The 24961-nt window shown below is 39.8% G+C and overlaps 1 protein-coding gene across 1 annotated transcript in view; it reads left to right on the top strand.

Annotated features, from left to right (window-relative positions):
* Positions 1–24961, top strand: part of LOC112112035 (dystrophin) — a 1981667-nt gene that overhangs the window by 1683858 nt on the left and 272848 nt on the right. The window contains exons 56-59 of the mRNA XM_026649948.1: positions 5084–5256; positions 9352–9508; positions 18484–18604; positions 19476–19744. Of these exons, the coding sequence (XP_026505733.1) occupies positions 5084–5256; positions 9352–9508; positions 18484–18604; positions 19476–19744 (720 nt within the window). The remainder of the gene's footprint in view (positions 1–5083; positions 5257–9351; positions 9509–18483; positions 18605–19475; positions 19745–24961) is intronic.

Genomic DNA, 24961 nt, shown 5'->3' with positions numbered 1-24961 from the left:
GAAGTTTCTGAAGGGCCTTGTCAGAACCATTCCTCCAGTGCCGAAACCAACCCTGATATGAGACCTCAATCAAGTCTTATCTGCATTTACAAATTCTCCATTTGAGCTTTTGGTCTCATATTCTTCCATTTATCTGTCTATGGAAGTTGCAATCACCTCAACCAGAAGAGTAGGGAGCTTGGGGGTCCTTATGGCCGATGCTCCGTATATAGTCTTCCGTAGGGATAAAATTTCTCGAAGGTTACATCATAAATTCAACCTGAAGGTACTCTCAGAACTCAATCTGAACAAAGTCATCCACTTACCTGTCTTCTACCTGAAGCCTTGTGCCACCAGGGAAGCTCCACTTTCTGGATATCCAACAAGCCTTGGCCTTCTACCTACAGAGGATGAAACCCTTCAGGAAATCCCCCAAACTATTTGTCTGCTTTGCTGAACTTAATAGAGAAGACTCTCTTAGTGGATTATGGGCACATCCTGCTTAGCTACGATTTGACTGATAACCCTACCCCACAAGCATAGGCGGCGAGTTATATGGGCCTGTGGTGGCCGTGCTCCACCAATATTCAGGAATATGGGCCCAGCTCCGCCAATGTTTGGGCTTATATTTAATCAGAGCTGTCCCATCCATAGGACGGACTGGGGCAACTGCTTTGGGGGCCCCGCACTTCAGGGGGACGTGGGGTCCAGGGCAGCTTGGAGGACTAGCAGGGGGCTTAGTGCCAGCAGCAGTAGAATGGCAACATGGTACTCTGTGCATATATTTGTGGGTATTAGGGTTGTGTCCTGGTACAGGCTTCTGCAGCAGCTGCTTCCTTCAGCAGAGCAGTCCTTCAGTCAGTGGTGCAGCAGAGTTTCTTGCACTCTTCTCCTCAATGAATGCTGCCTCTGAGTTACCTCAAGTGGAATACACATAGGAACCATCACTTGAAGAAGAAAGACTGGTTACTTACCTTGTACAATAACTAGAGTACACGATAACTGGAGAGGCAGTCAGTGCACGCTGCCCCTAATACCCTGGGTTCAGAGTACCAAGGAGGAGAAAGGCGCAGACCAACAAACACTGTTAACAAAATGTCTTCTGGTCTCAGGCACATGTAGCTCCTGTGCACCAAAAGTGGAATATATAGGGACCACACATTACAAAACTTGTTACTGTATGGGTAACTAGTCTTTTCCATGCCTCTCCTGAAAATTCATCCCTTTCCTCAAGACAAGTCCCCTTCACTTCTGTGTCCGATATAACACATCTTACTGAGTTCTTCACTTCAGTCGATTTGGAGAAGGGAAGGAATTTTCCCCTGGGTCAGATTGGCAGAGACCCTGGTTTTTTTCCACCTTCCTCTGCAGCATGGGGCACGGGTCACTTGCAGGTTTAAACTAGTGTAAATGGTGGATTCTCTGTAATTTTGAAGTCTTAAAATCATGATTTGAGGACTTCAGTAACTCAGCCAGAGGCTAGGGGGTCTATTACAGGATTGGGTGGGTGAGGTTCTGTGGCCTACAATGTGCAGGAGGTGAGACTATATGATCATGATGATCCCTTCTGACCTTAAAGTCTATGAGTTTCAACAGAATTTTAGCATATATTATCAGAAAAGAAGAATTTAAGCTAGTCATTTTATCCTTGATGAAAAGATTCTATATAATTTAAGATGGATAAAACCGTCTATCTAAATTTAATAGTGTTCTGTAGAAATTATTCATAGATCCTATAGAATTAAATTGAAAATGAAAGCCTTGCTTCAGATTTTTAATCATTCTGTAACAGAAATATATTCTCTTACAAATCTATAGACTATTAAAACATTACATTCAGTGAAGTTTTAGTTATCTATTAAATTCTTTAGGACATTTTCATAAAGGTGGGCTTAATCATGTAGTCCTTACGCAGGCAAAACTGCCATTGACTTCAGTGGCAGTTTTTCCCCAAGTAAGGAGTTCAGAATTGGGTCCTATGTTGGGTGTAGCAAGACAAACTCACACTTTTTTCTGTAAAGTAACACAACCTGTTGTTAACAATCAATACTCATTGCATTACTATACCTAGTGTACTTTTTGTCTACTGTACGCCTCTTTTTAAAGGAGATGTATTCCTCAGACAATTTAAAAAATACAGGTTTCAGAGTAGCAGCCGTGTTAGTCTGTATCAGCAAAAAGAACAGGAGTACTTGTGGCACCTTAGAGACTAACAAATTTATTTGAGCTCAAATAAATTTGTTAGTCTCTAAGGTGCCACAAGTACTCCTGTTCTTTTTAAAAAAATACAGTGCACTGAGTAAAATTATTTCCCATTGTAACTCAAATTACTTTAGTGGAGTTACAGCAGGGCTGAATTTGATCCACTGTACTTACTTTGTGCACTTCAATGTATTAGAAAAACCCAAAATGCTACAAATACTGTATGTTCCCAGTATGATGTCAATGTGTCTAGATATAATGTGACACACCAGTGTAATTTTCCAAGTATCTGAGTAGTTTCCAAAGCGAAATAGATCCTCCCCTTGTATTCTTGTCAAGGAACAGATTTTTGCTTGTATTGATCTTTCACTCTCCTTTTTGAAGGATAAGATACATTTTCCCATTTCAAAAGATAAATATAAGAATTGAGTTCTTTCCTGTCATGTAATCTGCTTCTCTTGGGATGGGAAGGCTGTCAGAGGGGAAAGATGGAAGACACATCAATCAAACGGAGGCAAATTCATTTTTATTGTTTTCTTGTTTCTTTGTCCCTCATCATCTCTGTTCTGCACAGCCATAATGAATTATAACCTCTAGTTCTAGAAACATCACACATTCTTACCTCCTGTTTTATCCTACTCTCGTTGGCTGTATTGCATTTAGAAGGTTAAGGGATTAGTTGATCACAGTATGTATTTGTTACATGAGGAACAGAACTTAGATGGTAGAGGACTCTTCAATCTAGCACACAAAGGTATAACAAGATCCAGTGGAATTTGATGCTAGATAAATTCAGATTAGAAATAGGGAGCAAGTTTTTAACAATGAAGATAATTAATCATTAAAACAATTTACCAAAGGTTGTGATGGATTCTCCCTCAAAGGAAATCTTTAAATCAAGATTGGATGTTTTTTCTAAAAGATATGCTGTAGTTCAAACTGGAATTAATTCAAAGTGCTGTGACCTGTGTAGTGCAAAATGTCAGATTAGATGATCACAATGGTCCCTTCTGGCCTTGTACTCTATGAAATTGAATTGTAAACTCTTTGAGGCAGGGATCATATCATATATTTTTAATACTCACCACAAAGCTCCTAACACATATAAATAATACTTACTGACTTCCAATTCAGTAATAGCTTAATTCTTCCCTTATTTTGTTTTCTCCGAAGGGGCTTTTGGTGTTTCTGTTGGAGGCTGAATGTTGCTGTCTCTATGGCCTTGTTGACATTAGAGAAATTTACTGTGCAAAAAACTACATTCCCCCAAGCATGCTCTTAACATACTGCTTGTGCACACACAAAAATGTCCCAAACATTTTACAAGCAATCTAAGTACTGGTTGAATTATACTTGTTTCCAACAGGAGTAGCACCAGTATAATCTGAACTGTTTTGCCAAGAATCATTCTAATGCCAGTGTGGACACAGATTAACTGAAATAGTTAAATATGTCTTTCCACTATTGTCCCATGATGCACCTGTGGCCTTTTTTGAAATCTCCCATAGTACACTGCTTGTAGTAGCTATGCAAGGAACAGCAGGATAGGTACCCCTCAGGTATTACAAATGAAGCAGTTTAGAACAGCGCCACAGTGTTGCCATTCGGCAAACTTTGCACGTTTTCTTAGCATGCTTCAGCACAGCTAGTGTGCATGCCCTGAACCATTTATGTAGAATACAGGCAGCTCAATTAAAAACTGTTCCATTTTCTATTCAAGTCCATATTTCCCTGCTTTGATTCCATCCTTTGTGTTGAGGAAGATTGGACATAATTCCTGTTGGAGCCCATCTGCGATGATTAATTACTCCTTCTTGGCCACACTGCTAAACACCACAGATCACTTCTCCTTCCACACTGCCTCCACAACACTTCCATTCCAGGAATTGAGAGACAACAGCTAGAAAACTAACCTACGTACCCAAGTGTCCCTCATGACAATGCAGAGCATTACTTGCTAGGCCAGCTCATCCATCTTTTCCCTTACTTTGAAAGCAATCATATATTTGTAGATATTTTTTCAAGTTTAAGAGTTTGATATGGCCACTGTTTGCTCCTGAATGAATCTGTAACCTTGTGGATCTGAAGCATACAAATCTCTTAGAGTGAGGCAGATAATATACAAAGAGTCCATTCAGTGTGTAGGCAGATAGGAATGTTCGTACCAGGCAGCTCTCTAAAGAATGTTATTTTGGCTGAAGCTGCCCTGTTAAAAATGAGGGAGGGAAATGAATTTGAAATGTAGCTGGCCAGCAATTACAAAGTGATAAGAAAAGCTGGCTGTTCAACATGAACTTCCAGTTGCATATTCTGGGTCCTTGCTATTCTCAGTCCCTCCTACAGCCATGGCCCTGACCAAGGTTTTGATATAGTACAAAGTGCCTGTTTATTACTATTGACTGTTGAAGTCTGCACTCTGCAATGCATTCTGTCAACAGAATGTAAGTGAACTTGGTATTTTAAAGCTCTGCTATTGCAGTAGCTTAGTTTTCTTGGGATTTCCATGCAGCAGGACCAGTGTTGCAGTCCCCGATTCAAGTTGAAAATGTTACACAGGAAGACGTACCATGTAAAGGTCAGATCCAGCTGTGATCCTGAGGGGTTTTTCCTCTTATTGACACATTTATATACATCAGCCTTGTTTGTTTGTCCCCTGTCAAAGCCTAGGGGTTTGTATGGAAAACCTCATTGTTTAATGCATACTCTCTTCATGCTAAGATGAAATGGGTGTATAGCATATTACCAGATATAAAGTTACCATTCAGGGGAGCAATCGCAATCTGTATTACTTATGATGTGTTTCACTCTTCTTTGGGAAGTGATAGCCATTATGGTCCATCAGTCTAATTAGTCTTCATGATTTTATAAGAAATACATGTGTTCTTCTGTATTACCTCTCTAGGACCTCCAGACAGAGATTGAAGCTCATACTGACATCTTCCACAATCTGGATGAAAATGGACAGAAAATCCTGAGATCCTTGGAAGGCTCTGATGATGCAGCATTGTTGCAGAGACGCCTGGATAACATGAACTTCAGATGGAGTGAGCTTAGGAAAAAATCTCTAAACATTAGGTAGGAACCAAACACAAGAAAGTGCCTTCAATTAATCTGAGAGACAGAAAGATACCTCTCTCTCAATACAAGGGCATAATTTGTTTCTGATGGTGCTATTTCATTCATTTTTTTTATGTGATTCATGATATTTTGAATGTTGAATTACTTTCTAAGAATTATTAATTTACTTGGTACAGAAATGATTGTGGGGGATTAGGATTTGAGGAACATGATGAGGTTTTATAATCACAGTTGTGTTCTTGAAAAAGAGAGTATTGTGCTTAAATAGTAACTCTCTCTAAATGCAGGCTTTTTACAGAGCTGGGTATGGCTTATCAATGTGACATAAAAGAGACGTTATTAAACAACATAATAATTATTATGCACTGCATTTGTGAGGCTCTTCTTTCCCCTGCAAAACTAAGAATAAATTTACAGATGAGAGCATATGTTATTTTAGGCTTCTTCTGTTAGATAAAGAGGGGGCAAAGTTGAAACCTGAAATCCAAGGGTAAAAACTGTCTCTGGGTTTCATGAGAAAACAAACTTCTTGCAAGGAAGCATACAATAAAGGGTGATGTTACAGAAGATCTAATGGAGATGCAAACCTCTAAGGGTTTAGGATTTCTTTTCTGGAGAAACTGTCCAAGAATCTTCTCTTTATAAATATGCCTTTTACAGTAGAGAACCTGGCTCCAATGCACTCACTTTCAGTCACTCTTTCATTCGTTCATTTGTTGTATGATGGTGGTAGTTCAGAGGGCATCAAAAGGCAGAAGCATTTTCAAAGTAATGTATGAAATATTAGCTTTTGAAGCTCAAGCCCTGAGGGAGGTCAGTGTGTGTAATGACAAAAGCCATCTTCATAACATCAATCATTAAAAATAAATGAAAGATGTGAGGCTGAAAAGATATTGGTAGTTGAAGTAAAGAAAAGAAGACAGATTTCTTTTTTTTTCCTGATGAGCAAAAGAAAAGGGATGTAACCATTCAAAGCATTATTTTGAGTTCTTTTTCTTCAGATGCCTTTTTACCCATGAACTTGCTGATATAAAAAGAGGTTTGAGAAAAGAAAAACAGCATGTTGGCCAAACACGGGCAATTTAATAGATGAGATTTTCTACATCCCAGCTACTGCTGTTCAATTATTGATGTGATTAATCAAGTCAAAAATAGTAACCCTAGTTTATCACAGTTGCTTTATACTCTTAAATTAAACATGTAAGGCAATGGGCTTACTCTCTCAAACAGTTGGTCATAATGAAGGATTCGGAATAGCTAAAACATGTAAGGTAAAAGAGCTAATGCTTTAGCTTTTAAACCACTGAGTTCAGATATGACTGACTAACAAATTGAAATTAGTTTGGTACTCAGTCTAGTCCCTAGGGATATTTCTTTGCAACACACGATTTGGTACTATTCCCCATGATTGACAGTATATACTATAGAGAGGTTTTATAACAGAAGCTTGCCCTGCAGTGTACTGCAGGTATTAACCCAACCCGTCTGGTGCTGTCTTTTATTTGCACTAAAAATAGACACTAAAAGGTGATTATTATTTGTATTTAAGTTTTAGAAAACAGGAGGAGGAAACCATGGTTACTGAGCCAGCATCAGCCTATTCCATTCTGAGTTTCTGAACACATTACATTTTGTTTAAAGAAAGTATATGGTAGAAGGAACAATTTCAAGGGACATTAAGGAGAGGCAGAGTTTGATTTCCATTATTATGTACTTTTTCACTGTTCCACACTCCTGATCAAGTCTGCCTAAATCAGCAAGTTTTCCCAAGGTACTTTTCACCTGACTTTAAGTCCTTGATTTTAAGACCTCAGTCCAAAATTGACTTTATTTTGATCATCTGCTTGTCCTTTGTTAGATACTTAAATATGTATATATATTTAAAATAGTATATATATAAATACCTATTTAAAAAGAACATGGTACTAAATATGAATTTAAAATATATATTTTTACTTTGGGAAAAAACCCACCAACCACCATCACTGGATGGGTCGGTTAACTTGGTGTCCCCAATAGAATTGGGGCAATCAAATTTGTACAGAATTAAAAGAATGGATTAGATTGATGTTGCGCTATGGAGCTTAAATGCTGTACAGTTTGATCAAAAGATGAGCATTAGGCAGCAATTCATGGACTTGGATTGAGAAAAATTATGACTTACATTGTAATATCAGGGCAAAAATTCCATGAATGATTTCATTCAATTTAATGATTTTTTTTCTTAATTTGATGTTATAAGGACACTTATCCTTCATGTTTTACAAATTCAAAAGAAGACAGTGGGTAAAACCTTCAAAAGCAGCTAAGTTACTTTGGAGACTGAGATATTTTTGAAACTAGGATTGAGGCTGTTAAGTCACTGAGGTGACTTGAAAATTTTACTCTATAGTACTCCAGGCAAAGAGGAATGAAGTATTTATTCCACAACATAACCATCTTTTAGAATGTAAGCCATAACACGTAGGAGGCCATCCTCTTGATTGTTTTAGGAAAGCATATTTTGCTATAAAAGTGAGAGAAGGCAGGCTACATGAAGGGGTCAAGAAAGCACACTAATCACTCAGGTGATGATGTAGTGTTCTTGAGCAGGGAGGGGCCTGCATGCTCCTGTGTGCTCTCCTCCCGCATAATGACAGTAGTTTTCAAAGTGGGGGTGGAATTGTGACCTCTTGCACAAGTTTATGAGTCAAAATAGCAAGACCTTGTTGCTCTAAAAGCTTGCTATACAACTGTATTCTCTTTACTCTACACTTTGCTAACCTGGTGTACAAGATCAGAAATTACTATAGGTGCAGTAGAGCATATTTTTAAAAATCACTTGTATACACCAGTCCTTATCAAATCCAAATCAGGAGATCCTGAAAACCACAGGGAGTCCATGTGTGGCAGTCTTCCTCACAGCCCCATTCCTTGTAGTGTATAGTGGCAGATTATTAATGACCAGACAATACAAATATTGAGTGAGATCAGAAAATGGGATGTAAAGGTTCCCGGATAAGCAAAGTTGGAGGTTAAATAGAGGCAAAGTAAACTTAAATTTCAAAGCTAATATACATCTTTTGGGGGGTGGGAGGATTTAGATTCAACATTTTCATGCCTTAGCTGTTGTATTATATTGTTTGGATCTGAACTAATGCGATAAACTATTAAAAGCAGTGAAAACTCATTAGGGAGTTCTTCCTGCCAAAAATGATGCAATGGCAACATTAATAATGGCTTTATATGCATTCCAATGTGTAAGAGGGAAAAAAATATTATGCAATACAAATAAATGCAGTGTAAACAATAAATTAATCAATACAGAGATGGTCTATTCACAGTCTCATTCCTACAGTAGATCTGTTTATAGTAAGTAATTACTTGATATTATTAGGCTCAACATTAGGTTTGGCATATTAAGCACCAAGTACTGATAATGAGTAAGCAATGGAGAGGTGCTTCTTATGATGTTGATTTGACCAGGGTTATGCTTTCTCTTTTCTCCGGTGATGTATTTTATTTCTCTCACATCCTACCTTCAAATGGAGCAAACATTCTGTAGCATAAATCATTGATTTGTCTATTTATAAAATAATCTATTAAATTCAAGGTTTACCTTATAATGTTTGTGAGGAGGAGTAACTGCATGAGTCTATTGTGTGGTGGATTAGCTGCCACAGTGGAATAGGCAAGTCATTCTGCTTCTCTGGAGATGAAAGTTCAATCTCTGGTTTGAGGTCTCAAGTGAAGGATGAGTTGCTTGAGCATATTTAGTAAAAACAGCTGTCACACTCTGTTCAAGAAAAAAACCGGTTTGGAATAGCAGGTGTGTTTCAGGTCAGGACTGAGGTACCTCACTCAAGCCAGTGCTGATGTAGCCAAATTCAAAACCCATTTAAGTGGGCAATGGAATAGTCCCTTTATCCCTAATTTTAATGATCACTAAATTAATAACCACTGCCATGAACCTTCAAGAGTGAGTGCAGGCTGTGTTGTGACCTTAACCAATGACATCTAACCTCACCCTGGAGTGTGACTTTTTCTATTATTGTCATTGTAAGTAAAACAATTATTTCCCCTACAACTGATGCAATAATATATGCCTTGCAGATCCCATTTAGAAGCCAGTTCTGACCAGTGGAAGCGTCTACACCTCTCTCTTCAGGAACTCCTGGCATGGCTGCAGCTGAAGGATGATGAGTTAAAGCAACAAGCACCTATTGGTGGGGATCTTCCCACCGTGCAGAAGCAGAATGATACACACAGGGTAAGATCTTTTTGAATGATCTTTCAAAGGGTATACATTGCGTATAGATCTAATTTTAGATGAGAGTTAAAACCCTCTTTGTTGGAGAAAGGGTGGTGCCATTTAAAATATATTTTAGAGATAATAAAGAGTGGAATTTTCAAAGGCACCTAATGCCCCTATGCACTTTCACAATCATAGCCTAAAGTGCAATTTAAAACTTTGTTATTAATAGTGCTACTACTAATGTTTTCCTGGGTACTCTGTATTTGCCCTAATTACTCCAACCATAATGCTTCTTACTATTCCTGCTGAAACCCACTCCCCCTTCCTAATGAGGCTCTGAGTACTTAGCACCAAAATAGGACCTTCAGATTGTAAGTCCTCCAGGTAGTTTTGCTTAACTTTGTGTTAACCTGTAGCAAAAGGAAAAACAAAAAAAGAATATAGGTTGGGCTTATTGTGCCACCTCTGACAGTTGGGTGCTTTCTGACATTCCTTTATCTGATACAAGTATGGATAGTACAATGACTCTGTGGGCAAAACAGATCCACTGTTACGTCATCACACAAAACGAATAAATAAATATATTTTTTTACACATTGCTTACATAATCAGTGTTGTTGGAGAAGGGAATGTTTAGCACCATTTAAGTGTCATTCTCATACTCTTTTTGAAAAATACTGTGACAGGATGCTGAGCAGGAAGACTGCAAGATCATCACCCTGCCATGCCAGCCCCATTTAAGTTAATAAAGTGGAGCTGGCTGGAAAGAAGATGGCCCTAATTGGGGAATGAGAGCCAGCTGCCAGCCCAAATAGCCCAGGGCTATATAAGAAGTGAGGAAATGAGGGTGATGGGATGGAAGAGAGTGCGGGAGTGCAGGCAGGCAGGCAGGCAGGAAGGGAGGGAAAAAGCCCTTCCCTCCTGGGTTCAGACACAAGGAACCCAGAGCTGTGTACGCTGTATGGTGAGAAGGTGGTGGGAACACAAACTTGTCAATAAATGCACCAGTGGTTTCAGAACCCGAGGGTCTTTGAGTGAGTTTATCTGAACCTAGCAGAGGCAGGAGCCAGGAGGGCCAGGTGCCCTCTGTTACAAGTACCATAGGGTTTTTTGGAAACCTGGACAGCTACTAACAATGGCTAGAACAATCCTCATTTAATCAAGCAGGAAATAGATGATTCAGAAGATTGGTAATGGGATATGGCATCTTTCACTTCTAAGTCATGTATTGAAATGCAATCTAAACCTATAGGTACCAAAACGTATTTCTTTTTAATGGTTGATCAGCATCATATATGAAAACAGTTGCTAATCTAAATCCAAGTGGACGGTCATGTACATCCTAAAATTGTCATGACAATTGGGAGTCTCAGCAGAGAGACCAAGGATCAAATGGGCAAGGGCACTGCAAACTGTCCTCTTACTCCTAAAGTGAAGTCCGTTTGAGGAAGGTAGTGGCATGATATCACAATGTCATGGGGAAGCTTGCACTGCAGCTATCCAGCCTAAACCAGTATTGTGGTAAACAGGGCTATGAATCCAACACCTGCTATTAGCTTTAAAAAAAAAATCCCACAAGAAGTATTCATCCAAAGGATGACACCTCTTGCTGGGCTTAGAAAAGGTGTGCAAAAAATGCATTTATGAGTCGAGCAACATTCCTATATTGTTTTATATTAACCTTATTCTGTTAATTTCCATGCAAACAGCAAGGAGACACCTTTAGGCGTTTGCTAGGTGTCCGTTCATGTGTATTTCCTAACACATCTTTAGAACTACGAATGAGACAGTTCTGTACCTCAGACTTAATCACTAGTGACATATTAAGAGCTAAAACAAGTAACAGAGATAACCCCATTCAGTAATTACTTCATTATATTTGTGGGACATCTTAAGATGTTTTCAGCATAAGTTGCTGTGAATGGTTGCAAGTACACAGCTTTTATTTTGACATATGTCCCCTTTGCAGTGTATTCTGAACAAAATGTAAAATCAAGGTTCTGACCACATGTGGCATGTTTGGTATCAGTATTAGAGAGGTGTTACTCCTTGGGGAATGGGCCAGTGTTCAGGTAAATGGAACCAGGCGACTGGCTATTTTGCACGAGTTTGAGGTCATAGGGTGGGGAGGCAGCACGGTGCTGGGGGGAAGGGAGGAAGTCTGGCAGTTTAGAGAAGGAGCTGGGTTAAGACTTCCAACAACACTAAATCCCAGTCTGCCTGCAGCCAGCTCCTTAAACCCTATCTGACCCTCACAGTGACACTTGTCCTCCTTTGGTGACAGTTGCCACTCCATCCCTAATCCAGAAAGCACCAAGCGGCGGCTTCAGGTTCTTGCAACAAAAGCCAGGGACTTGGGACCTCCGGGGATAAAGCCTGGGGTAGTTCCATAATGAAGGTGCTGTAGGCTGCTGGTAAAAATGTGGTGGGGGCTTATTTTAAGGAGGCAAGGAAAAAAGTTGTAGAGGACAGGGACTAGGGACCTTGGGTGGATGCAAAGAGGGGTCCCATGAGGTTTCCAGGATAAGTGTACTCATTCTTATAAGTTCAATGTGACCTCTAAAAAGCCATTTTGAACAAATGCATTTCATGTTGAATCATTTATATTGTCAAACGTGGCCAGCTGCAAGAGGGAGCATGTTCCAAAGTCAATGGCCCTCCACTGAAAATGTCCTGTTACCTACCCTCAGTAGTTCAACCCTTGTGACAGACTACAAATGCGTTCCAGCCAATCACAGCTGCTATGGTAGGCTCAGAGGGGAGAGATTTAGGGCTTTATTGATAACCCTGAATAGCTTGAATCTCACCTAAAGTGAAAGATGAACCCATGCAGACCATGCATGTGTTATGTGCTTACGTCAGACTGCCATATTTATACTAGACTTTGTTGTTATGACCCGCCCAAAATAAAGTGTATTGCTTCAGTCCGAATATGACAAATGCATGAATAATAGTGGTGAGATCAGCATAAGAAAGGCCACACCTCCCTGCAAGCTGAATATGATACAAGTTATTTCTGGTTACTGCTCACTCCTGGGAATCTAGGAGCAGTGAAACATCCAAAAAGACACTGAACCAAGAAAATAGAGGCTAGACATAACAAATAGAGGAAACTTCACCAGTTCCTCAGAATGATTCTTCTTGCGGTACCTACCAGTGTCATCTGTCTTTTCTGGATTGAATTTAAAGTGGCAAATCCTGCCCTTGCAATTGGATTCCTGGAGATGGAACCAATGCATTTCTGCTATGCAGGGAGAAGGCACTTTGAAAAAGAGGCACACTCCCTGCAAAGCCTTATTCTGAGAAAGTTGTCTGAGAAAGGGATGGGCCAGAGGATTCACTACTGAATGGACCCAGCTATCTCCTTCCTACCCTCTCTCAAGTAATGGAGCTATACAAGGTGCATGAGGGACTACTTGAGCCGTTTGGCTGAAGCAGCTTGCACAGAGCTGCTCCGCAATAGCTGGTCAGCTATTCTATAGACTGTGGTAAGTATTCCTTCCCCGATGCACAAATCCCAGCCAGACTGCCAAGGAGCCAGAAAACTTAAATAATGTAGATGTTACCATAGCTCCTTGCTGCTACCCTATCTCTGCCCCTTTCCCCAAAAGAGAAAGTGTGAGTTACCGCCAAACCTGGAAAGACAGTTATGAGAAAGAAATGGTTCCTTGAGCAAGGGTTCCAGTACTTAACACCACATCTAAATATTTAAAAACATTCACCGCCTTGTATACTTTTCAGTCGAATAAGGTATTCTTCACTGACCTAAAATGTTTTACAGTATCACAGTGTACTGACATGGTTTAAAAAACTGCCACATTCCATCCCAGACGTGGTGACGTTTCAGTAATGGATTAAGAGAACCTTGTGTGGTTTCCATATTAGTTTAAGTTTGTACCATTTTTTGGGGTGATAGGTGCTACATAAACATAATTGTTCACAAATAGTTGCAAAGTGACATTACAGAACAACCCAGCCCTTCTTCCCTCCTCTCTTTATGTCCCCACAGCTACAGGTACACACATGCACATGGACACACTTCTCTTGGTCACAATCCCTAGTCATTTCACAGTATCAAAGCAAGAACAGTTTAGTTACTTGTAGAAAGCTTCTTTTCTTTCTTTTCTTTCTTTTTTCCCTCATGCAGTAGCACTTTTATAGTTTAACATGATACCTGTCTAGTTATAGGCACTTGGGTTCCCGGTGGAAAAAAGAACAAAAGATAATCTTTGAAATTAGGTCACACTGTCGACTCTTCAAAGACCTCTTGTGGAGAGGGAGGGAAGCAAGATCAGTGAAAAGCTCTGCCAGCTTCAAGTTGTCTTTGACAGATTCTGTATTGGCAGTTTTCAGTTTTGTTCTCTGCTGTATTTTTCCTGAATGGCATGGACCTTGTGTCACTCTACAGATTTCCTGGTCATGACAGCAGACATATATTATTGCCTTAATAATCATGGTGTCATGGCTGGATAAAATACATTATGGTGAAATCATGCTAGCAATAAGTATGTGCATGCATGTGTTGTTCCTGGTATGTCCTGACAAGCTACTTTCCCCTCCCCGTTTCCTGAGCATTTTACTAGCCAGATCATTATTGCCTAAGAAGTTTATGCAGTGATGTTTATTAAGAGTTAATAACAATTAATAGCAAGTTAATTAATACATTGAGGGGGCATCCCAGGGAAACCAGGATAGCAGTGACAGTGTTGAAGCACAGTTGTTGCCTGAATACATTCAGTGGTAGTGTAGACATGACTATAACCTGCTTTTTTATTAATCTAGGTAGAGCTTAAAGAGGGCAATTTTTTCTAAAAAAAAAAGTATTTATCCTGGAAAGCCATAGTCATCCTGAATCCATTTAATTCCTACTCCAAATCCCACTGAAATGGAATATTGGGAGACTTGTCTTTCTACAGGATAAGGGAGTAATATTTCATTTTACTGATATTGCACTGTCCTTTTCATTGTATTTTCATCTCTCAGTTTAAAATATCTATACTTTCCTAACTGAAGAGATCTAAGGACACCCTAGAAGCTCCCCACAAGGGGCTAGTGGAGGTCTGAGATGAACTAATCAATATATGCATTATTAAAATGGTGGACAGACTGCCATTACACCTCTGGTGCTGATTACAAATAGAAAGGCTTAAATAAAGCAGCTTACTTGTTCTTTTGTCAGGTCATATATTATGCATGTTCGATTTCCTCTGCAGTCACCACAAAGTGTGGAAGAAATTCAAGAATTCAATAAAATTAGCCTGAAATCATTGGTTGTAAATTAGACATTCATTTAGGTTAATTCTGTTATCAATGCTAGGCTGCTTACTCTTGGCATGCATTTGTCAGGGCTATAGGTTGATAAAATTCCCCCCCCACCCCAAAAAAAGAGAAAATGTCAGCTTGTTACCATTTTTGAGCTCTACCATTTTGAGCTAACAGCTACATTCAGATGAATATGCCACACTAAAAAGAATCTTAGCACAGAAAAGCCAAGAGTGTCTTCATACAGTGAGAATTTCCAATCAAATGTGGCACTGTGGAGTGAGCACATCCATTTTAATGAAGTGCTATGGTGCACCTGACTTTGCCTCAGCCTAAAACTTTTTTGTTCTAATTGCTGCAATGTATCATTTAGCCTACTTGATGTTTGCAGACCAAAATGAATTCAGCAGGAGGGAGAGAGGACAGGGATGGGTGCCACGTCATGTTGGGAATTATTCAAACACTTGGCCTATGCAGACTTACTTCATAGCATCAGCAGCTTGACATAACATGCAGAATAGAACACTATGAAGAAGAGGCGATAAAGAAGACACAGGCACACTTCTTCTTCTGGGTGTCAACACAGATCTTTGTTTAGAGCTATATATAAAATATACCATGGCGGGATTGAAGGTTTAAGCCATTGCCAGTGCTGTAAGGCTATATATCACTAGCAGCTCCAGAAGCCATTCTGCATGAGGCAGATACCCAGGTATCCCCTAGTACAGGATGGAGTATACCTTCCTTCCCACCTGTCCTAACTCTGGTGTCCTGGAGAAGGGAAGGGAATATAGCTGTGTCCTCTTCAGGGAATCTAGTGCCACTACTTCTAGTGTCCCTTGCATCAGGGACAAAGGTAAGGGAGAGTGTTTTGTGCCCTCCCCACCCTTTACACATCCACTCAGCTAGGCACAGGTTAGCCCACAGTGTTCTGCCAACAGCGGAAGCTGTCTGAAGAAAGGTACCTACTCCCCCTTCCCAGCAGTGCAGGTGAAAACATGCACTCCTACACAGCCATTAAGACATGGAAATTGTAGTTGTATTGCTTTCTTCATCAGAGCAGCTCTGCCTCCTTCCTGCTTTCTTTGGGCACAAGTAGGGAGCAGTCCTTTGTCCATATGTTGCTTGTTTGGATTGTTTTTAAAATGTAAGCTTTTCAGGGAAAGGATCTATCTTCTGGCATGTCTATAAAGCACATTGCATCCCTTGGGTAGTGGATAATAACGATAGGCTAAATCTAGGGGTTAATTGTGACCCTATTGGAGAAGTCTGCAGATTCCCTTTCTCAGTGGAAGCTTCTGAAAACAGGATAAATCCCAGCACACAGCCCCTGCACTCTAGAGGGCTGGATTGGGGTTTACCCTTCTATAGGATGAGCAGGAATGGGATCCACGTGAGAGATAAATGTAATAGTTTTTCCTCACTTGTCCTTCCCTCCTCTTGCACATCATGCTGATTTGGCCATTACAGTTAGCAGATACAAAGACTTATGAAACAAAGGCAAAATAGCATTGTTTCTCACTCATACAAATCAAAATGTCAGAGTCTTAAAATAGTCAACATTAGAGTAAGCATAAATCATAGAGATGCATCAGCAAGAAATTCCTCTAAATGACTCAACTTGGATGGTGGTATATTCAGAGAACAGCCTAAGTTCGTTGATGTCCATTGCGTAGTTCAACTTTAGTGACTATATGCCATGCACTTCAAGAAGGGACTCAACATTCTTCAAATGATTTTACTGATCTCAAGATCAAGAGTCTCTTACAATAAGTTCTCATCCAATTCATTGGGAGTTCTCAAGTATTTAAAAAAACAAAATAATGTAGTTAGTTATTTAGCTTTAAACAGTAGCTACTGTGTACATGTGCTTAACTTATTTGACAAAAATGTCCCAGAATTGTTAACATGCCAACTTTTTCATCATGAACTGCAGCTGACACTCTCGTTAATAGTCATGGGAGGAGTTCATTTGGGGGCTCTATGACATTTAATTTCAAATGTAGTTCACAGTATAATCAGCTGATGACTTTAACCTTTAATTTCTGGGCTTTTTGTTTACTAATTCCTCTAATCATTTTAGTTAAACACATTATCAAAACTGGTTCTGACTGAATTTATTGTTCAAGTAGCTCATATAATTCTTTGTAAAAAGTATTTCCTATTAACCTAAAAGCAAAACCTTCATAAGTAATGTTTGCTTTTGCCACTCATGACATATAGCTCTCCTCCTTGCAATAATTACATTAGTACTTTCCATGTGTTTTACAACAGCAAAATACCACATAAGAACTCTATAAATTAAGCTCTCGTTTATAACCAAGACAGTTAAAACTTTTAAATAAACCACCACTGAACACTCAGAGGTATAGTACAATACACACTCAGTAAAGGGAAAGTACCGGTAATTCAGTGTCAAACACTCAGCCCATATTCCAGATCTAGCCCACTAGATGTATTTACATGGCCTGCGTGTTAGATTCAGATTCTGTGTAATCAAAATGTTCTTTAAAAGAAACAAACACAAAGTTTCTAGCTTTCATGGTTGTGAAGAAAATCTTCCAAATGTAAACCAGTGGAATGTTCGTGAGTCTGCTATGGAGAAATGTGTGCTCCACTACGTCTCACTCATTGGATTGGGTGTTAGCTCTGCAGCCTAATGATGGCACTTTTTAATGTCAAGCTTAACTACTTTACGGCTGATCACATTAAAAGATGGGATAAACAAGAGTGGTGGAAGTAGAAGTTGTTGGAGGGAAGAAAATGCAGAGAGAAGATAGGAAAAGGAGAGAAAAGCAAAGAAAGGAAGAGGAAACAAAATACAAAATAACAGTGGTCGAGAAGATGACCACATTTTCCTACTGAGTGATGCTGAATGCAAAACTAAGACTTTTAACAAATAATGATAAAAATAGCTAAAAGTTTTGTTACTACATCAAGGACCATATTCTGCCCTTGATCTCTGTATAAATCTCTCAGGGATAGTATTGGGAAATCTGCCGTGGGTTGATGCTAGCATGTATTCCTAGATTGGCCTCTGGACTTCAATTAAAAATAGAAGGTGATTTTCTCCTCTGCATGCATTTGACATTTCTGGAAGAGAGTCTGAAAATAAGAAGAGCTTGCTCAGCATGCTGTGCATCTATTACGTCTACCTCAGTAGCAAAGGAGCACATGGTGGTTAACGTGATGACACTGAATGTACCTCAGAACTAATAGCCATTTGGTACTTATTATAAAGCGTTAGTGTAGCAATATCAGTGCACTTCTTTTTTTCTGACACAGCAGCAGTAGCAACAGTGGTAGCTGTGAGGCACCTTGGATTTCCCATTACAGTCTGGAAATCTTTTGCCTCTCAGGCAGCATTAGCTGTGCCAGTGCTGTTCATTGCAAAGCCTGCTGAAGCCTTGTCCCTTCCAGCTAGGTTTCAAAGTTTGACTCTGACATTAGTCACAGAAGGGATCCCTTCACACAGTGAACAGCTTAATCAGATCATCCTTCCATTTTGCAACACGCTAAATGCTCATTGGCCCCTCAGAAAACAAATGTGGTTTCTGGTTAATCAAATGCTGACAATGATCTTCCATCTCATCTTCTTGACACCTATTTGTAGTAATCCAGGTTGAAGTTGATGTTGGAAATTTTATACTAAAGTTGACAGCACCGAGGACTAGTATTTAATATGGCTTTACATTCCCAATTTACATTGTGTTTGTTTCGCTTTGCAGGCCTTCAAGAGGGAGTTGAAAACTAAAGAACCTGTTATCATGAGTGCACTTGAAACAGTACGAGTGTTCCTGGCAGAGCAGCCTCTGGAGGGACTGGAGAAGCTCTACCAGGAGCCTAGAGGTAATTGAATGTAGAACTGTAATAACATATTGATAGAAGGATCAGTGATGATTGAAAGACCATAAATTCTTACTGTCACTGTCAGGGCAGCTCTTATATACGCCAAGCTGCATTTCAGTATTTCATAACCTGAACTAAAAAAAGGATAGCTGAAACCAGGACTTAGCAGTCCTTCTGCACACTATAAAATAAATGTGCATATTTAAAAGAAACACTGTGAAGAGCTCAAAACCTCTTGTATGGATGCATAACTTATAGACCAATTTGTGGTTCATAAATTCCAGTACTTAACCTCTTACAGATGGGAAATCCATGCCAATTTGAAAAGCTAACCAAAAAAAAAATTACAGCTGACCATCCTGAAATTTATTTGGATCAAAATTTAGTATAAAATGCTCTAGAAAATAGCAGATTGCTTAAATAGAAACTGTGTGTGTGCCAGGTACAACTCAAGATCTTTGCTTGATTCTTGTGGTCCCAGTTCAGCAAAGCTCTTAAACATGTTCTTAACTTTCAGGGAGACTTAAGCACATGCTTAAATTTAAGTATTTTCACAAGTGCTTTGCTGAATGTGAATGGACTTAAAGACATGCTCAAGTGCATTTGAAATGTAAGCATGCACCTAAGTTCTTTGTTGAATATGAGCCCTAACTGAATCCTTAGAAAATTATTACACCGTGATATATAATAGGACTAGGATTTGTTGAGGGACCCCAAATGATTGTACATTAATAAAGTATATTTGATAGATGTCTCTGGTTATGAATAGTTTTCTTGCTGTGCTTTTGAACATTTCAGTCTTGCCCTGATAGTTGTCATTTTCCTTATAAGATAGAGTGTGCTCTAACGGCCTGTTGAACTTCACATTTAGAGCTGTCTCCTGAAGAAAGGGCCCAGAATGTAACCAAACTCCTCCGAAGACAGGCAGATGAGGTCAAAACTGAATGGGATAAACTGAACCTGCATTCTGCTGACTGGCAAAAGAAGATAGACGAGGCTCTTGAAAGACTGCAGGAGCTCCAGGAGGCAATGGATGAACTGGACCTGAAGTTGCGCCAGGCTGAAGTGACCAAGAGTTCCTGGCAGCCAGTGGGGGATCTGCTAATTGACTCTCTGCAGGATTACCTAGAAAAAGTCAAGGTATCAGTGGGCTTCTACTCTTCAACATTTGTGGGAGGAAAATATAATTGATCTTGTTTTGATGGTTATTCTCCCTGCATGATTGCCCTCCTCAATCAAGAAACAACTTTTAAAATGAAGTGTTGGCCGATTTTAAAGAATTGCAGCATTTAAAGAATGATCTAATTCCCCAGTAAAATCAATGTTAACATGGAGTTCCAATTAAAAGTATACATCAGTAATTTATGGCAAAAATATAGGGATGTCTAATTATCCCCAGCATAGATACTATTAACCCAGGGAAATTAGTATTAAGATTAAATTTAAAATAAATCCAGACATGTTAAGGTATGGAATTGCACAATTAGGGCACCCAAACAAACTTAATTCTACCCTGCATTGTAGTCATGTAACCATACAATTAAGATTGTATAATTGTGTTTGTAGCTCCACATTAGATTAAACTGATTTTAAAAAATATTTTTTTCCTTCCCCCCTCCATGATGTCATCACAGGGAGGGTATTCCCTCACCTGCCCTCCCTAATGAGTATATCTGGTGAGTTAGGTTTTTGGTTTTGTTTTGTTTTGTTGCAAATGAAATACTTGGGAATAATGGTCAACTTGCAGAATGCTCTCCAGTAGAACATTATTTGTCAAACTGTTGAAGAGAAAACTTTATTATGAAAAATAACAGGAAAAAAATGCCAATTAATCAGAACAAATTAATTGTAGCCAGTGCAAAAGATTTCCATAAGGGTTAAGTATATAAGAAATTTGAAGAGTCTGCAAGATTCTGTTGTTAAGATCATAGATGACAAATAAAAGGTCTGACACCTATTTTGTGTCTTAATGAATTTTTAGCCACTTATACAAAGTGAAACAGCTCCAGCAGCAGAGACTGACTTGATAGGATACTCACTTGGGAGGTGGGAATTCTAGATTCAAGTCCTTTCACCAAATTAGGCAGAGCAGGGGCTTGAACCTGAGTCATCCACATCTCAGGTGAGTGTTCTATCCACTTTGGTGGCTCTCTCTCTGGGTTTGACCAGACATTCCATCCTTGACCTGAGGAACCTTCCCAATGAAAGTTCAGTCAAAACTAAAAAGTATGAGTCGATATTTGCTAACAAAAAAAAGTTTTGTCAAAAAATTCCTTACAAGATCTACTTGAAATCTATATATTAGCCCTAATTATGACTTTTTTAATTCTATTATAACATTGGCTAAACTGCAAATGGAAAAACTGTGTGTGCACACATATGGGATTTCAAATCCTTTGTAAATGATAATATTTCAAACCCTGTGCGAGAGTTGTAGCATAGGTAAGATATACAGCACTCCAGGCAGTGCATTTCTAAGGGATAATAATACTATTTGGGTGGTGGTACAAGGCACTAGGCCAAAGGCTGAGTAATGTTAACTACCTGAGAAGTGCAGTAATTGCCTCAGAATGCACTGCCTAGAGTGTTGTTATTGCTCTAAGGAAATAGAATTTCTACATAAATAGTGAAAGTAGATAGATGTGAGCATTTGCTGGGCAATGTAGTCATGTCTGTAACATAAATAACCTGTAAGAAAGCTCCAGTAGTGTCTGCAGTTTAAAAGCCATCTTCATAAATTACGGAATGCATGATAGTTTGCTGTTTTGCTATAGCTGTATTAGTCCCAGGATATTAGAGAGACAAGGTGGGTGAGTTAATATCTTTTATTGGACCAACTTCTGGTTTAACATATTGAGTTAAATATATATTTTTAAAAATTCACATGTTTTTTTTAAGTATATGTTTTAAGAAGAAATAAGTCAAGAAAAGCAGTTCTTCTAAATATAAGATGTACTAGCTTTAGGGATTCTTTAAGTTTGCATTTCAATTTAAACATACACAAAGTATGAACATTAGAGCTAGGTCAAAGAAGCCTTCAGTCCTGATCCTGCAAACATTAAGGCTTTGTTTACCCTACACACCTTTTAGTGACATGGCTGTGCCGCTAAAAGGCGCACAGTGTAGCTGCTGTTTGTCGGTGAGCGAGACCTCTCCCGCCAACAAAAAACTTCCACCCCAAATGAACGGTGGTAGCTTTGCCAGCAGGAGAGCACACCTCCTGACAAAGAGCACACCTGCTGACAAAGCACTGTTCATACTGGTGCTTTTCGTCAGCAAAACTTTTGTCATTCAGGGGGATGGGGGTTTCACACCCCTGAACGACAAAAGTTTCGTCATTCAGTTTCCAGTGTAGACAAGAATATGTGTAAGGCTTTAACTTTAAGCTGAGTAGCCCCATTGACTTGAAGTGTACACATGCATAATAGATTGCAGGATCAAGGCCTCAGTTTGTTGGGTTTTTGTTTTTTGTTTTATTTATGTACAGGATCCATTTTATCAGGGAAGTACAGAGTATTGCAGGAAGATTAGAAACAAAAGGCTTTTTTAAGACTATATTTCTATTGGGCAAAGTACAGCAGCTTTGTTCTTTTCAATCTGAGGAAATTTGGATATATGACAAATTGGAATGGCTTAGGCTTTGCCAAACTCAGACTTCTACTCTGTATGCAAAACCAAACCCAAACCAGGGCAGTTAATCTCTGGTATCTATTTAATCAGCTATCAGAAGAATTGGAGAGAGGTTAAGAGATTCAGACTGATTTTTATATGCCGAGGGAAGAAAGAATGTATCAACAATAGAAGACTCTTCATGAGACAGAACACGTTTTTTCTCTCATAAAATACTACACAGTTATGTAAATACCTTTCAAGCACAGTAGTAAATCCATTAAGTATCCAAAAGGAAAAAATACTGTCACTTTGATGAGAAAATGGTTAATAGTGCAATATCTGAAGTTCAAATGACTCAATAAATATAAGGAAACTATCTAAATCAGAAAAATCAAAAATATACAAAGGAACACATTCACAGATCTGTGTATGAAAATTCAAGGTGGTGTTGAACAAATGCCAGAATTCTACCTTAGATTATGCCATGGGTAAAAATTTCATCCAGTCCTTATTGCCAAATTAATCTGGGTGATTAGTGCCCTGGTCAGCCTAACCTGGGTGTGAACTGCAGCATTGCAAAGCCCTACCCCATTTCCTGTGGCATCCCTGTGGCTGCATTGACCCATGTGAGGCATGAAGGACATGTCTGCACTATAAACTTTTGCTGATGCGATTTACATCAGTATAAAAGCCACTGTAGTTATTATATCGCTTGTGCACATGCATATGTGGCTCCTTGCATCAGCATTGTGCATACTCACCAGGAGTGCTTGTTTGGATGCACAGTACTGTGCACCATGGGTAGGTATCCCACTGTGCAACTCACCACTGTCCAGCACATCGTGTTTTGGGAAATTTTGGCAATGCATAGCTGGGCAGAAACAAGTCACACGGGTGACTGGGACTGTGGGGACAAGCTCCCATCATGAAATTTTCTCCACCCCATAATGCCATCTCTAACCCGTCATTTTCATGCCTATTTTGAAAATCCAATGAACCCCCGCATGACTTGTTGCGGTCCGCCATCTCTGACAGAAGCGTGGAGCCTGCACAGCTCTGTGCTATCGTCATGAGTGTGCATCCTGTGCTTGCAACAATCATCCAATACTTGCAGAGATGCAAGAGCAGCCATGGGGAACATGATGATTTCATGGAGCACACTTTGCTGTGGGACATAGGAAGAACCAAATCAAGGTTGGTGGTGGTGGTCACAGAGTAACTGCAAATAGTGAGGCACTGAAACAAGCACTGACTGGTGAGATTGTATTGTAACACAAGTTTGGATAATGAGAAGTGGGCTGCAGTACTTCTGGATGCACCCATGTTCCTTGATCTGTGCGCCCAGCTCACACCAGCCCTTCATCTCAGGGACACCAAAATGAGAGCAGTGCCGATGGTGGAGAACCGAGTGGCGAATACGCTGTGGAAACGTGGAATGCCAATTGCTACCAGTCCTTGGGGAATCATTTTGGAGTTGGAAAAGTGACAGTGGTGGCTGTTGTCATGCAAGTGTGCAGGGCCATCAATTGTCGCCTGCTACACAGGACTGTGACTCTTGGGAAAGTGCAGGACGTAATGGATGGATTGGCAGCAACGGGGTTCCCAAATTCCGGGGTGGGTCTCTTTGTCTCTCCAGTTGAAGCTGTTCTGCTTTGTATAAAAAACTTGAATAGTCATTGGGCCAGAGAGAGAATGGCTGGGAATGGTTTATAGCCTGGCACTTAGGGCATTCACCTGGGAGGGGGATACACCCAAGTTCCAGTACCTTCTGCAATGACTATTTAATTATTTATACAAAGTGGAACAGCTTCAACAGGAGAGACTGGGAGAAACCCATGCAGAATACCCCATAACCAGGTGGTTAGGGCACTCATCTGGTGTGGGGGAGACCTGGGTTTATGTCCCTACTCCCAAGCAGGGAACTGAACCTGGGTCTCCCATGCTCCTGCTGAGTGCCCCAACCATTGTGCTAAATGTTAGAAGAGGTGGCATCAGCATCTTCTCCTCCTCCGGGAAGCTTGCCCTTAATGTCCTTACCCAAACAAACTCAACTTTTTGTTCAACCCCAAATGAAATTTTTCCAACTTTTTTTGATTCGCCGCTAATTCCAAAAAATGTTGATTTCTGTTTGACCCAAACCGATTTCTTTCTTATTTTTCATAACTGCGAACAAACTAAAAAATCCGTTACTTGCACAGCTCTATTCACAAGGACTTCAGTATTCCCTGCCAGTGATTCATTGTATGGGAAAGAATCTCTTAGTCTGTGCATTTCTGACTAAGAATCCCAAGTGATATCTGGCAAGGTGTCCACCTTGATCACGTACATTCCTTTTCAAACCTCCACCAGAACAGCACCCACTGTGGGATTTCCAAATGTCAGCTGGTACCCAACTGAGCAATAACTCTCTGGGGAAGCCGGCTTCCCCATGTTGATTTCCATGAAAATCATTTTCGTGGAAATGAGAGCTCTCAGTCTCACAGTGAGGTTTGGGGGCTAGCTTCCTGCAAAGCAAGAGAAAAGCCTCCTTCCTCATGCTAAGGCTAATGCAGCCACTGCTATTCATCTCATGTCTTGAGAACAAGAGAGAGTGTTCATGGTTCAGACATAAAAACACCTCCATGTGCTGAACATCATCAGAAAATACAGCATACTGCTGTCTTTGAACATTAATGAACTACTCAGCTTGCTCTCTGGCTTTTCACACATACTCCATTGTCATGCCAGTGCTGCCTTGTGACTGCT

Source organism: Terrapene carolina, unplaced genomic scaffold (genome assembly GCF_002925995.2).
Source record: "Terrapene carolina triunguis isolate 2854851 unplaced genomic scaffold, T_m_triunguis-2.0 Scaffold23, whole genome shotgun sequence".
Classification (NCBI taxonomy): Eukaryota; Metazoa; Chordata; order Testudines; family Emydidae; genus Terrapene; species Terrapene triunguis.
Note: the sequence above shows the minus strand (reverse complement) of the source record. Positions and strands in the feature narration are given on the sequence as shown.